At 32.4% G+C, this 16617-nt stretch overlaps 1 protein-coding gene across 5 annotated transcripts in view; it reads right to left on the bottom strand.

Annotated features, from left to right (window-relative positions):
• Nucleotides 1–7018: 7018 nt before the first annotated feature.
• The window catches only part of LOC129744530 (uncharacterized), a 142244-nt gene continuing 132645 nt past the window's right edge, over nucleotides 7019–16617 (bottom strand). For all 5 annotated transcript variants that reach the window (XM_055737103.1, XM_055737100.1, XM_055737101.1 and 2 more), the window contains exon 4: nucleotides 7019–8120. In XM_055737103.1, coding sequence (XP_055593078.1) covers nucleotides 7958–8120 — 163 coding nt within the window. In that variant the 3' untranslated portion in view covers nucleotides 7019–7957. The remainder of the gene's footprint in view (nucleotides 8121–16617) is intronic.

Here is a 16617-nt window from a genome sequence, read left to right as displayed (position 1 = left end):
GAAAATTAATGTGTTTTGCCTCATATTCTTTTATTTTTTTTATATTCGGGTTTGTCCAGATTTTGAGCTGAAAATTTTGAAAATTCGTTCGTTCGTTCGTACTGCAAGTTTCCGCTTGTGGGACGAACCACACTAGGCCTACTAGTTATCGTGTGGTGGTTGCTACAGCGCTATCAGTATCAACCACTGCAAGGTAGGAGGCCCGTGAGGAACAAAACGATGAAATGTGATGAAAAGTTTTCAAATTAAAATTACCCTCCCGCTCATTTTCAAAATGATTCACCTTATTTTAATCTTCTATCCGTCTATATTCTTTCAATTCCTAAATATTCTATTTCAAAGAATAAAAAAATTCACCGATATAGCCGATAAAATAATTTCATAAAATTTTGAAAATCTTTAGGAAGATTTTGATATTCTCAGCCCGCAAAATGTGGGAGAGCTCCTTCACTGCTTACTCTAAGGGCCCCCTTAACTTTTTTAAGACAAAAATAATTCTAGAAATTATTTCACGGGGGCCCTTTTAGTTTTTATATTTCAAGTTTTCATTCCGATTTTCTAGTTTTGATTTCATTTCATGGATTTGTAGTTAATAGTATGATAAAAGTAATATCAATTTTTTTCCCTCGGGGGGCCCCCCTGAGCCGGGGGGCCCGGGGCAATTGCCCCTTTTGCCCCCCCTTTAATCCGGCCTTGATTGCGAATTTAAACAAATGAACTTTAAAATTGATCACACTTCACAAGCATTAATGGGATGAATGTCCATGAATAGGAACATTGAAATGTAACTCACAAATAAAATTAGAATGGTTACTTCGGTTCAGAGGTGGTTTGTTTTTAAAAACTTAAAAAAACTAAATATGGAACTTTCACATTTTAGGCCAAGTACTCATAAAACAGTGTGAAATTAAAAAGCGAAAAAAGTACACAAATAGTTTAAAACATGCAATTTGAGTCTTCAATCTTCATCATGGTTTAACCAGATTCGGATGTTTGTTTAGAAATTTCAAAGTAGATAAAGGTCTAATATACCATTGTACAGGGAGATCATCTGTCTTGAAAAGTGGAATGATATCCAAAAGAGATTTTTATTAGAGGCAGGATGGGAAAGATATCAAAACAATTTGATCATTTGAAGATAACAAATAAAAGTCCTAATCTTTTCAAGATTCCTAAAAAATGGTGGATGAAAAAAAAAATGTTTATCGTGATGAATAAGCTTTCAAGGGAAATTATTTTGTATGTCTTTTAATTTAAAGATCATACCTTTAAGTTTTTCTATAATATGAAAACGATAAACACAGTGAATAATCTTTATAAAAAACTGAACAATGGCCAAAGATGCGCAAAATTGCTTATAATGATATAGTTTAATATTAAAAACTCTGAAAGTCAAACGACTCATTTTGATTTATGTTTTATGTGAACCCGAGCATAGCCGGGTAAAATCAGCTAATATATCCATAAAAATAAACTGAACCTAAAGAAAGGAAAAGTCGAACTTTCACATAAAAAATTTGCTCCTAAAAGCTTAAATTTTATCAGAAGAGATGTTTGTTTATAAAGCTTCGAAAAACCAGATATTTTAAGATTTTAAAATTACATTGTAAATAATATCAAAAATCTTCTAATAAAAACCAAAATAAGCTTATTTGTAACTCAATTTATAGGCTTTCAAACGTAGTAAACAGTTTTCAGATATATTATCTTTTTACTTAGTTAATGATGATTATCTGCTAAAATTTCATGTTGATCAAAGTTACCTCGGTGATCAAAGTTCCCTCAGTTTACGGTACTTAATCGACAAATTCGCCCTGTGGAAAAGCGATACACAGATGTTCGTGTTTTGATTTTTTTGGGTGTTCTAAGGTGCCAAGTGCATTTATAATTTTTTAATTGCATTGTGGTTAAAAAACCTTTTCATGAGTCCTGAAAATTTGCATTTTTCCCGTAGATTTATATTCGAATGTGACATTAAACGCATCATTTATCTATACGAAGTAACATTTGACTGTATAGCACACTTAAGGGGGGGTAGGGTCTAACGGGTATAAAAAAAACACTTTTTTCAAGAATTTTTTCTAAAGCTATAGTGCAAACAAATGTATTCAATTTTTTTGCATTATACAAAGCATTGTTAAAAGAACATTTAGTAATTTTTTCGTAGAAAAATATTGAAAAATGAACCGATGACAGAGCACTTTCGAGGATGCCTTTTAGAAAACAGGATTTGCGGTGGACACTATCTCAGCACAGAATCATCTGAAGTAAAAAAATCAGAGCAAAATGTTTTTTATAGATGTTTTTCTGGACCCCAACGTTTTTATTTAACTTAAAAAAAATTTTATGAAATTTTTGTGGCTGTTTGAAGTAAAAACTACGATTTTTCACGAAAAAATCCGCCATTTTTCACCTGTAAAATCTCCCCAAAGTAAAAAAAAACAAAAAAGAAAAACGGTGGGGTCTGGTATTTTATATGTAGAATATATGTTCCAAATTTGAAAAGAATCGGATAAGTAGTTTTCAAATGACGATGTCCACGGACTTTAAAAATGTGCTTTCGAGAAAAACGAGTTTTAAGTTTCTGCTTTTGCTTTCTTGCAGTATTAGATAGGAGGAGATAAAGGCCTATAATTTCTACAGTTTTGCTTCAATTGACTTGAAAATTTGACACAACATTCTTGAAATGTTTTACAATAAGAAAACAAAAAAAAAATAAAAAATCGATTTTTTGAAAGTGTTAGACCCTAAACCCCCCCCCCCCCCCCCTTAATCGAAAAGTTATTATTTTTCCGCTTAAGAAAGACACGAGATCTGTCATAGTTGCAAGGAATTTTAGCTGCATCCCACTTGCACTAATGGAAAATCATAACGCAAATTCGGCAGCGCTTATTCAATATTTTTCTTTAGATATTTATGAAGTCATAATAAATTAGTCATTTGGTCAATGCTTGACCTATAACATTTTTGAGTCTAATAACATTCACTTTTGATTCTTTTTTTAACTTTGCGCTAAATCAATTTCATATCAAAATCACGATGTGTGAAGGTTTGGATAACGTTTTGCGAATTGTAAGAATTTGCACTGTTAATAATTAATATTTATTCAACAAGTAATCATTTTATTTCCGCCATTGCGATATGCTACGCCACACTTTTTGCGATTCTCAGTTGAAAAAATAGGAAACCTGGCATCTCTGATCAAAGCTCCGAAAAAAATCACAGTGTAATACTTCCATTTCTGTCGCCAGATAGCGCTATTCGTGTCTCCCGTTTTCTCGTTAAGTGGTGTATATCGGTTTAAGTATGTCTGATTTTAAGGTAGCCGGTTTTTTTTATGATTTATTCTATTAAACAAACCCTCCCCATAGTCAGATCTTTCTGAAATTTGGCATGTGACATTCTGGTAAGCTTATACTTAATTTTGACTTAGAGCGTGTGAGATTTACAATGTTTAATTCTTCCTACATTATGATTTGCATACTGCGGTTCGTTAAATTATTATAAAATGCCAAAACAACTGTTATGGTAAAGTAACCATAACTTATTCAATTTTCATCCGATTTTGACAAATAACAACTTGAAATCATTGTTTTGAATTGACATTCATGGGTATAAAAGATTTTTTAAATGTTACCATCGAGTCTAAAACTTTCGCTGAAACAGTTAATTTTTCTAAAAAATGCGTTTTTTATCATTTTTCCTATTATAAAGTCACTAATATCAACAATACTGTTGACGATGCAAAAAAGAGATTTCAAATTACTGTTATGCAGTCCGAGATATTGGGGCTTATTCTGCGACGCGAGTGACGTGACTCATGAAATTTCACGTTTTCGTCCTGGCTCCAGAAAATGCTTTAGCAACGAAATTTGTGTATCGATGAGTTCTGAAGATTAATTGCAGCTCATACGAACGTAAATTTCGAGATTAGAGAGGCTATTTAAGCCAGCAAAATGATATGAAATTTCATGAGTAACGTCACTCGCGTCGCAGAATAAGCCCCAACATCTCGGACTGCATAACAGTAATTTGAAATCTCCTCAAAAACACTTACCTGGAATACATTAAGATTAATTTTCTGGTAAAAATAAATTTAGGACTGTTTGAACGTTTTGTTGGAGTTTGTCATCAAACTTCATGAGTCATGACCTTTAAATTTTTTTGCAGCTTTGCCGTATCATTTTACCCAAGTACAAAAAAAGATTGAGAAAAGAAATGATAAGTCTTTGGTGTAACATACCGATGATGAATGTTTTCCAAAAATTGAAACACGAGGATTTGTACAGTTTGAATCGTCTTTATTACACTGCAGTAACTGCTCCTAAATAGTTATAAAATCAAAATGTCGGAAATTGATTTTGCATTTGTAGCTAGTGTTGCATTATGAACAGAAGCCCTAAAATACCGAACGAAGAAAGGCCTATCATCGGAGCTGTCGATAGAAAAGAAACGAAAAATCCAACTATTGCCATGGTTAAACACTATGTGTATTTTCATACAATTTGTGGGGAGTAACGTTATTTAATTGGAAATTTGAATCCAGGATATTTTTACATTTTGGGAATTAATTTCGCAACGGAATTCGGCTCTTGTGTTTACAACTTTGAAAATGATTCTATACAATTGTTCACTAAGGAATGTCTGATCCCAAAGATAACCAACTAACTTTTTGAGGGAAAGATTTAATAAGAAAAGTATATTATTGGGTTCTGAGTGCTTTGACAAAATGATTCTAAGAGTGAGAAAATCGGAAACTTGAAGATATCAGACAAAGGGGATTGATCTGTTTGAACGAAATTTAAAGGGAAATTTTTCAGAAAGTGAGCTATTCCTCTCAATGGAATGAACAACATGAAAATGATTATAGAATAGATTATTGGTTTTCCTCATACGTTTCTGGCTGGAAAATGGGAGACAAATCGTCGCAACATCAGTGTGTTTTGTTTGGTTTCTTCTTCTTTATTTGCATTATTTTTTCTTCAAGAACACCGGAGATGAAGTCTGACAAATGTGTAAAAGCTGTACCTCAAGCTCATTCACAAGTAGCGTCCTATTAGTTTATTTTTTGGTTTAATAAAATGTTATTATCTCTCTACGGTATCCTAAGTTTTAATGTAATGTGACACCTATTTGAATTCGATTCGTGAGATCGTGCTACCAAAATGTATAGGGCTTAATCATCAGCCTGCTGGAAAAGTGAATGCGAAGAACTGTTCTCGATCTCAATCGTTTTTAAAGGCTGGGAAACGGATTATAGGGTAGCAGATCTAAGATGTTGATGATCCACCTTTGAAAGAGAACCGTTCTCCAATCACTTTTCTGGTTGGAAAATTAAACTAATATGTTTGGTAATAATTACATAGTTTTTGTTAGGGGAGATGGGGGCATAATGGCCACCTTAAGGAAAACGCTTATTTAACCATAGAGAACAGCTGTAATATGTGAATTACATCCTTGTTTCGTGTTCAGACACTCAAATAGTCTATTGCCTAATTGGATGAAACTTGAAAAAGTAGATTAAAACATTTAAAAATGCATTTTAAAAAATTTTGCCGAAAGCTGAAAACCAGTCACTGTAGAGGCATAATGAGAAACCCCCCGAGGCAGTATGAGCACCATTAATGAAGGCATAATGAGCGTTTTCTGCCGGAAATTCTAGCAGCAAATTCGACTCGATGAAGTCAACTGAGTAATAGAGCTACAGCTTAACTTGTATCGTCTGACGATTTGGCCTATTGGTTAGATGTCGGAGAGGTAATCAGTAGGCTCGAGTTCGATTCCCGGTTGAGGTGATTTTTTTTTTTCATTTATCATTCATGATCATGATTACACTAAACGGTGAGGCGTAGATTCATCAAACAAACCAATAACAAAATAATCTAGGTCTGTTTGTAGAATTCAAAGAATGAACACATGCTCATACCTTATGTTTCTGGTGTTTTGTTTGACGGATGATACTTTGATGCTATTAGCCGTATAATGTAACAATAAAAAAAATCAATCATGAATGGTATGTGCAAAAAAAAAATTCTCTCGAACAGGAATCGAACTTGAGTCTACTGATTACCTCTCCGACACCTTACCATTAGGCCAAATCGACAGACGAATCAAGCCAAGCTGTAGCTCTATTACTCAATTGACTTCATCGAGTCGAATTCGCTGCTAGATTCCCCGGCAGAAAATGCTCAATATGCCTTCATTGAAAGTGCTCTGTTCGCCTCTAGTGAACAAATTAAAGTAAAAACGCGTTTTACAATTGATTAAAGTGAAAAATCAAAAATTTTATGATTCTGAAAATTGAAAAACAATGTGTAGATCATGTTGCAGTGCGTACATTTCAGATCAAGATGATTTAAAGGTCATAAAAGCTTATTTGGTGGTGCTCAAAAATTATAATATTTTCGTCACTTGAGAACCTTGCTGGTTATTATTTAATATTTCTGTAAATATGAAAAGGATATTTCTTTTTTGGTGAAAAATTAATACTATAGGTAGTACGAAACATGTCCTCATGAAAATTTGTTTAAGAAAATACGTACTTATGTAGAAAAATGGACTTCTCATTATGCCTCGGGTGCTCGTTATGCCCTCATCTCCCCTATAGATGTTTTCTGTGATACTTCACGCCATCAGTATTGTTTTTTTTTTTTTCATTTTCCCACCACTCTCAGCAGTAGTGACTTTTTTGTGTTTTTTTTTGTTCTGTTCCCAGTACTTGAACAGCAACTAAAATTAGTCTTGTATCAAAATCCACTGGACATCAGGAAAAAACATTGAACATTGTCTTACGAAGTCGAAGTGCTCGGCAATCCAACAACATCCTTGGGACTTAGAGCAAGTAACTGTGTCTGGTTATTTTTGTTTTCATAATTGTGAAATGCATCTTAAAGCATTGAATAATTGATATAATTAGTTGCCTCGTTTAGTAAAGCCCTTACTTGTATCTTTCCTTGTTTTTGAAACATTCCATCGATAGCTGCTCTTGGTTTGTTTGTTTTTGGTTTGTGTATGGGTGTTTAATCGTTATGTATAATACTTTCTCGTCATGTAATTCACCCTCAACTCATATACAATAGCTCTAAAACAGTAAAGAATGAATCGGAATAACCTATATAGACAATATTTTCTCTCTCTTTATAATAGTTATTATCATTTATCATTATCATTATTATCATTATCGTTATAAAACATACTACACATCTCATATATCGTTAAAACGCAGAATAAAATTTCAACCAAAAGATTAGACCATCCGCTTCTAATGACCGCAAACAAAAATCGTTTCCATTCCCAATTGTCGACTGTTGGCTTCAGGATTTTAGACCATAATACTTCGTTTGAAAACATACTCATCTTCTCAGTGTTGTCTGATGTTGCCTTTGAGACTTTTTGAAAACTCACATTTTTTAGGGGTAGTCTGTTAAATGTTGGAACAGTGCATGAACCATATAAGAAAAATTTAAGCCGTTTTGCAACTCAAATGTCAGTTTGTTTATGTTTTTTTTTATGTTCAAAGTTTGGTTATGTTTCGTTCCAAAGATCAATTTCCATAGAGCGTTTAGCCTTGGTTCGCCATAGTGTGTCCGTAATCTTAGCTCATGTTGTTACTCAGAGGGGAGTTCGTGAGGAGGGGAGAGGGGGTAGCAATATGATTTCTTTTATACACATGAAAATAATGTTATTTTATGGGGCGAGGGAGGGTCCTATGATTGGTTTGCACAAAAATCCAAAACGTTCCAGTTACATCGGTGGCCATTGTTCGAGTAGCTTTGTCCAGTATCTAGTAGATGTAGTATTTGCAGTAGTAAATCGTCATCATCACCGCAGATCAAGGGAATTTGGCTGCCGGTTGCCGACTCCGGGTGAAAAGTGTCATCATTCCGGCCATCGCCATCAGCTGGACCAGTTGGAGTTGGTGGTGATTGCTGAATTGTTGGATTGCTGACGGAAGCATTCATCCCCACTTCTGGAACAGGCCCATCCGCTGACACCGGCAGTTGGAACCCCACAGATTACATCGGCAGGAGCTGTTGTAGCAGCAGTCATTGGATCGGTGATCACAGTTGCCCCCGCGCCGGATACACGCCCTCCGGTACACCTGAATCAGGGAGGAGCGCCTATCGAGAAAGATGGAGAAAATACAGGATGCATTAGTGTTGAGAAAATTATTTAAGGTTTTCTAAATAAATACATTAGAATTTTTATAACCAACACGAAGAATTAAGCAAAAAATAGATAAACATTAGTTTATTGTTTATTGTTGTTTATTTTTTATTTGAATTAAAATCATCTGACATAGGTGTCTTAATGATCTACTTTATATTATTAGCACATTACATGATACTTTTCTTAATTTCTAAATTGGTCTCTTAAATAAGATTCAATACGGCGTTTAAAAGTTGCAGTTGAAACATTGAAGTCGAAGACATTATAATAACGTAAAAAGCACATTTTTGCGAAACGAAGAGGGTCGTTGCTGCCATAGCTCGTGTTTCTGGGTTCCAGAGAGAGCCAGTTTCTATTACGCAAGGAGCATAAATATTACAGCGAGAAATAATTTTTACACTTATTGATATTTCTCGGTGAGTAAAACAGCAAATTAATTTTCACGTGACGTTTCGGGTTACTTTGCTTCACCCATCATCAGACGTAAAAATAGAAAGCAGCACAATTTTCCTCCTAATCAGCTGCTGGGTTAAAAATCGACCAGCTATTGGGTTAAAAATCGACCAGCAGCTGATTAGGAGGAAAATTGTGCTGCTTTCTATTTTTACGTCTGATGATGGGTGAAACAAAGTAACCCGAAACGTCACGTGAAAATTAATTTGCTGTTTTACTCACCGAGAAATATCAATAAGTGTAAAAATTATAACAACAACCGGTGATTAAATTATTTTCATACAGCGAGAAAGTAGCCAGGATTGACCGATGGAACGGCGATCCGACAGCGTATGAAGTCCCAGCAGGGCACAACTATGAGCGTACGGCGGTAAATTTAAAGGATTCTCCCAAGGTAGCTCACGAAGAGCGTAACGCACGAACCGACGTTGGATGGGCTTCAAAACGCGCTTTACATGAAGCTTCAAAAGGCCACCATACTAGGCTCGCAGATTCCAAAATCGATCGCACCAGGCAGCAATACAGAGCTCGCAAGCACAGCAAGGATCAGTGAATTTTTTCCTCAAACGTATAATAAATCCAAGCATTCGGTTTGCCTTTTATATTCAAATTCGAAGTTTTTCAACTTAGTTCTGGATCAGTGAATTTTTTCCTCAAACGTATAATAAATCCAAGCATTCGGTTTGCCTTTTATATTCAAATTCGAAGTTTTTCAACTTAGTTCTTATACAAAATTTATACATTTAAAGCATCTAAATGGCGATCCAAAATTAAAAACTCAGATATACATAGATTCATCTTTCATGAGGCTCTAAAACTTGGTTCCTGAAATTCGGATCTGGAATTAAGATTCTGAAATCGTTTTCTTTGTACATTTCAGAAATCGTATAGAAAATCAAAGGTCAATTTTTGAATTCAGGTTCAGAATTCAGATTCAATATTCACAAAAGCTTTAGTTTGTGAATGAGTTTTTTAATCAACATAAAATTGTTGAGGAATTCAAGAAAACATTAATTTAAAAATTTGTTTTTCAATTCCATTTCCAGATTTCAAATTTTTAATCATTATTAATTTATACAAACAAATCAGCTGAAAACTACAAATATAAAGAATAATTTGAGTTAACTTCCTAAGTTTTGTTTTATGAAAAAAAAATCCCAAATATAATTTGAAAAAAATCATCAATAGGATTTTCTTTATGGAATTGATTCTTTATGAAAAAAAATTACTGTTAAAAAAAAATGAACCTGATCTCAACCTGAAAAATATGCACAAAATTCTATATCTTCTCGGAGTATTGTTTAACCCTCCAAAGCAGTTTGGGTCTATATTACCCGAGGCGCACACAGCAAAAAAAAATGTAACGCTAGCCGATGTAATTTCTGGGATCGACGAATTATTCACGATTTTCGCTTCAATATTACATCAAAATGATGTTCACAACGAGAACAGGTCATGTAGTGTAATATCAAAAACTTCTATGTAATATTGCATCAAGTAGTCAATGTTATTATCAACTGACGTTCAAAATTTTATCAATATCAAAAACTGTGAAACAGATTGCGGGGCTCAGGAGGATTTGTTCTGTTGGTAAGTACTATCAAAATTCTTAAAAAATCTTAGCAAAACCACATCTACGAACTAATTCTCATATTTTTTTGTTTTTAGGCTATTGGCCCAAATTGCTAATCCCAAACAGATTCGAAGATTTTAAACATCTGGATATGAAGGTAAGTATTTTTTTTGCTCATCCTCCCTGTAATTTTTTAAAAATTTAATCCTTACAGAAATTATCAGTTTTGGTTTGCAAACACACGGAATCGGTCATCCAAAGGACACGAATGGGAATCAAATGGAGCCTAAAGAGTATATATTTTCTGATGTGTGAAACGCTGACCAAAAACATAGTTCATTCTTCCATTGTCGTGCATAAGGCCGAAACTCGAGTTTTGTTTTGAAGTCGATCATCGAAAAAATTCTAAGAACTAAGAAAGTTTCAAAGTAGACGAAGAGAATTCATGTTCTGAACGTGTCATCCTTTTCAGAAGGTTAATCGACCGTTTCAAGGAAGCCCTTTTTCCGGAAAGCCCAAGAAGAAACCTTCTCGTTTGAGATTAAGATAATATTGTCCAGAGAATGTAGTTAATAGTTTAACTTATATTGTTAGGCTTGAGGATTCTCAAAAGACAAAAAATGTATTCAAAAAATAAAACTTCAATCACCAAGCTCAGCTAATAAATGACAAATCATCAATTAAATGTTATTTAATCAATGTAAGTGATGATGATTTACTTTTCTAATCTCTGTGCGCATAGATACAAACCGAAATCTGAACTTTGAGACTTAAATCTTGTTTCGAATTAAATACGAATCAATAACAAATTATACAAAAAGTCTTGCAAAATCTAAAGTAATAACGACTTGCAGTCGCATCAAAAGCCGTACCTATATGTATTTGTTATATGCCCGAATCCGTCTACTACGTTACATTCATTTCGTATAGTTTTTGTACATCTAATGAGGGCAATAGCTTGTACATCAAAATGATGTAATATTAGGTACCATTTGCGACTCAAGTTATGTGCACGTTTTTGATGTAATATCACAATTCTTTTTTTTGCTGTGCAGATTCAAAGCATCTTAATCGTCATTCCAGTTAACTGGAGAACTGAGATTTTTGAGAGACCAAGTATGTTCTATGAAAATGATAATCAAACTAATGAAAAAGAAAACTAAAATTTGGGATTAGGAAATCAGGTCTTCGAGAAATGAGATAAAGCGAAGCAAAGACAAAATTGGATGTCTTTGTTTCAAGTACGATTTTTGTTTCTACCGAAAAATCCCGGATGGAAGTCAAAATGTACATTGGACCCCCACATATTTATACATCGCTGGATAGATGTATTTTGGAAACTGTAAGCAATTTAAAAATAAAATTGTTTTTGGAATTTATTTCATTCGGAACCAACTATAAACAACCTGGTAGAACAAATTGACTTTTGTTTGAAATATTTAGAAAGTAGAATAAATTACCTATATCATTAATCTTATATCGTCAAAATCGGTCACCATTTGCGTCCACGGGAATAATAACAAACTACAACTCAAATTTCCCCGAAACGAATATTTTGCAAACAGCTTTGGATGGTGGAGGTTAGAATCTTGGAATTTGCAAAAGAATTAGGAAGCTTGGGCTTATTTAAGTATAGAATAAGTTTTTTTATTAAGAAATTGAAGGCTACCCTTAAAAGAACTTATTTTATTCTCAAATCAAATAAGTCTGATATACCATACTCTTTTTAAGGATTTTAACCATCGCTGAAAGAAAATTCCATATTTAAGAGTACTTAAAAATGAATAATCATAAGATACAAACATTATTATTGAGTTTAATTAGTGACACATTATCATCTTTGTGGCATTTGTGTCATAGTTACAAACATAATTTTCCAAAACAAATTTTATGGAGGATAAGAGCTTTCTTTGTACTTGCCGGCAATTGCTCTGGTGTACCTTACCTACATATATTTTGAGCCACTTAAATTAAATAATTACGAAAAAATAATCACTATTGCAAATTTTTATCGGAAGTTGCCTAATACGTTTTTTGTACTTTTGAATATAGTCAAAAACCAATCGAAATCATCAATCCAGTATCAAAATCAAAATATTGTAACTAAACTTAAATTTCAGAATAAAAGCAGTATTTTGAGTCCATTATCAGTCATTGAAAAAATAGTTGCGAAACTCAAAATTGAAAAATATAATAAAATTAATATATGTTTGTGTTCGTTCTAAATTCAAATATCGTAATGCCATTATGTAATATAAAAACATAATATTAAACATCATATTTTAAATTTTGTTTCTTAACTCGACTGAGTTTCAAGATCCACACTAATCAATATTGTTATACTACGTCAATATTGTTTACAAATCATTCACACAATGATCATTTACATTAGAAGATATAATCCTGTTTCAGATTTGACAAGAAAAAAAGTTGAATATTTCCATTGCAATTGATTAAGACTCTACTGTAGGGATGAGATGAAGGGTATACGAAAATAAATCAAATTTATTTAATTAAAAATAAAATGGAATAATGGTTGTATTCGGCAACACTGAAGATAAATAAAATAAAATAAATGTCTCTGGGAACGTTTGTTATTTTGGCAACACCAGGCAAAACAAACAAAACAAGGTCAGTCATTGATCTATTCTTGTGAGTGACAGACGTGTCTGAGAGAATCTTTGAATTGAGATTCATAGCAATCGTAAAATCTAACAAACTACACAAGAAAATAGCTATTTTTACAACTTTTTTATTTAAAACGGGTCAAACAATAACAGCTATTTTGATGCAGATGTTTAAATAACTGTTTCGAAAGATTTTGGCATCAAGAATTGGATAATTACGTAAGATTTTGTCTATCACCCCTAGCTTTGGTGCTATGGCTCGTTTGATTCAAAAAATTAACAATTTTTACTGAATTGTAGCTGAATGAAATAATTTACCTACATAAAAACATAAAATTTCGATCTATTTATTATCCTTTATTTCATGAAGGATCAACATTTTCCAATTTCAGAGTTAAAATGCTTGAATAAGAAAAAATAATATAATTTGACAATTCTTAGAAAATTTAATTGAAAAAGACATAGCTATTTTATTTCTGACATCACAGAAGGGTATTTTTTTTTGAAATATTGATGATGTTAATGTATTCAACATCTGCATATGCAGAAGACTGCAAAACGATTTGTTTTCAAAAATATATGAATTAAGGATTGGTTAAAAATCTCAATGAAATTTGATCAAATTCCTTTATTTCCATAGAACTATATAAAATCAAAGAGAAAATTTATGTTAATTTTCCTCAGAAGTCAAAATTACTCGCAGTCATTGAGAAAGCTGACTTATTTTCAAGGTCTGTGTAACATTTTACAGTTAAAAAAATGCTCAAATTTTCAACATTCACAAATCAGTCAAAACCAACTCTTAAATATTTTGCACCAATGTATTTTGTGTTGCTTTATGCTATCAGAAATTAATTCTTCATTTAATTTTTAAACTTATTAGTAAAGCTTAGTTCTTTTAGAAATGGGACACTTTCATTTGCTAATAGCTCGTTAACTAGTTATTGGATATTAAAAATTTGAACAGCATTTTGTTGCCTGTAAAAAGTACTATTCGACCTATTTTTTTCAAAATTTAAAATTTACGCGTTTTTGAGATATGTACGATGCTTGAGAAAAAGAAAAAAAAATTTTTGCACAGATTCCTTTAAAATTCGTCATTTTCAAATTAATAGCTGAAAAAACCGTTGATTATTCAAAGAATTACTGAGTTTATGTGGTGGATAAGTATGCAAACACTGTCAATAATGTCCACAAAGTTCAAATCAAGCATTGGAGTGAAGCAGATGATCGGCAACAACGGTTAAGGATCATCAAGGAATGCAAGTCTCATACCAGCATTTTTAATTTTCAATAAACGAAAAGCTAAGGGTAGATCGCTGAAATGTCCAAAACAATTTTCTCCGATAAGCTGAAAGTGTTGCCTAGTGATGACTCATTGAAATCCAACCTCAAACAGCCATTTTTTGATAGTTCCAAAGCTCTTAAGCTGTAAAACCGGTACCGAAAAAAAACGTTAAAAAATGTGATAAAAAATAACCAAATTTGTTCATTTCGAAACAACTGTATCCACTAAAATGCTTCCAGTTTCCAGTTTCCAGAGAAGTATTGGACCAAAAAGTATCAGAAATTGAAGAAGGAAGGTGAAGCCACCTAAAATATAGATTTTACAAAGTATAAGTTGGAGAAACTGATCAATACCATGACAGAAAAAAGTGTGCGCCGGCCAATGGGAGACACCAAGAATAAAGTAGAAATTTCTTTTACAAAAAACGGTAAATATTTTTTTTCAAATTTTTTCATGAAATATCATAACATTGCCTACTTTTCCTTCATAGAAAGTATTTCGTTCAAACGAATGGTTTTTGAGATACATGCATTTGTAACTGTCCCATTTCTAAAAGAACTAAGCTTTAGAACTTCGGAAAAATTGTGAATATTATGCTCTTCAATGAATAAAAAATAAGTTTCGTTTTATTTATACCCTCTTTGTTGCTAGTTTTTTTTTCTAAACAAAAATATTAAATTTAATCTCATTCCTTTCGGATTGAATTAAGTTTTAAAATAAAGATATTTCTTTATTTTATTTCAGAATTAATTTTAGATTTAGAAAAAAATTTGTTGAACAACAACTCACAATGAGAAATTAATTTGAGAAAAATAAATTATTGAAAAGTTGCTTAATTTTTTCTATTCAACAACAAGTGAAGTATGTATTTTCATTTGAAATATAACATTTATAACGAGAGATATCTTAATAAGCTCATACGTCATTTTTTTTTCCTTGGTCTGGTATACAAAATACTCTTTTTCTTTTCTTTTTTGATACGAGTTTTACCCTTTAGGGCAGTGGTTTTCAAAGTGGTCCCTCCCACCCCCTTGGGGGCGTTAAGAGTTTCCAGGGGAGGCGGTGAGCTCAATGTAGAAATTTAAGAGGCGTTGGAAGAGCTGAGGGGGGCGGTGAGGTTGTAATTCACATTTTAAAAAATCACCCAACAACGTAGGTTTGGAATAAAACGAGTAAGTTCGATGCAAATCATTAAATTACTTTACAAAATTAGATTTCTATGATCTATGATTTCACAGAGCTGCAGGCAAATTTTTGATCCAGTATCTCAATATTTATGTTTAAATGTAACTCAGTGATTTTTTTTTTATATTGTCATTGATTTTGTATACGCTCTACATGTTGACCTTGTTTGGTAACATTATTTTGGATTATACTAAAACAAGAATAATTTTAGATGGCAATGCTTGAAAATCTTTAAAATGTATTTTCTCAAAAAAATTGCTAAATAGATTTTTTTGAAAGAAAAAATGTAAGAATCATTTTAGATTAGCTTTTATTTTAAGTTCTTATTTGCTCATCTTTATTTCAATCAATTCAAAAAAAATCGATTGTGCCATTCTCCAAGGATAAACTTTTAATCTTTTCGTTTATCACTATAAATGTCTGGTTTAAGTTATTAGAATCTAATTTAAACTTAAAGACCCATGAATGCTGTATAACTTTGAACAGGACTCAAATTCAGATATCAAGAAGTAATACCAGTAATACTATTCTTACGTTATTTTACCGGCTTGACAGTATTTAGTACGTAGTCTTCAACACTATTGCAAATGAATGGTGAAAAGAAAATTTTATTTACTAAAATTCAAGATAAATGATTTGCTATCAATCTAATTAATCAGTTTAAGTTGTCCAGGAAACTTCACATAGAATTAAGTGTTTACTGGAGATTTGAATTTCCTTGGTGCCAAACAGGTATAAGGTTACCAGATTGCCCGGTTTTATCCGGGTTTGCCCGGATATTTGATGAAAAATTCAACAAAAGTCCGGTCCGGGCCGGTTGCCCGGATTTCATTAAAAGAAGCCCGGATTTTGCCTGGCATTATTCACTTTATTTGCCAAAATGAACAAAATAAAAACAAATTGTGTTGTTCAAATTTTCATTTATGCTTCCAAAAAGAAATTTTTAGAGCAAATTTTATGGAAATAATCATGAAAAGTTTATTGAATGCTTAAAATACGATAAAAGCTGCTGATAAAGTATGACGGAATGTTTTTTAGCTTCAAGTTTTTTTCTTGAATGTTTCTTAAGAAACTCCTGAGTTTTGATAGAATTTGCCAGGATATTACTTGTGTTTTTGGTCGACAATTTTGAAATCAAATGCCCGGAATTTGCCAGGTTTTTAGATGAAATATCCAGGATTTGTACGGCTCGAGTACGTGCTGGAAAAATTATGGCAACCTTAGTGTAAGTGCATAAAAGTATTTGGAAGAACACGCATTTTATTTGTTATGTATGGTCATTTTCATATATTTTTTAAAAAATTGCATCATTTCATACATTA

Source organism: Uranotaenia lowii, chromosome 2 (genome assembly GCF_029784155.1).
Source record: "Uranotaenia lowii strain MFRU-FL chromosome 2, ASM2978415v1, whole genome shotgun sequence".
In the NCBI taxonomy this organism is placed as follows: Eukaryota; Metazoa; Arthropoda; class Insecta; order Diptera; family Culicidae; genus Uranotaenia; species Uranotaenia lowii.
The sequence above is the reverse complement of the archived record's forward strand: the minus strand, read 5'-3'. Positions and strand labels throughout refer to the sequence as shown.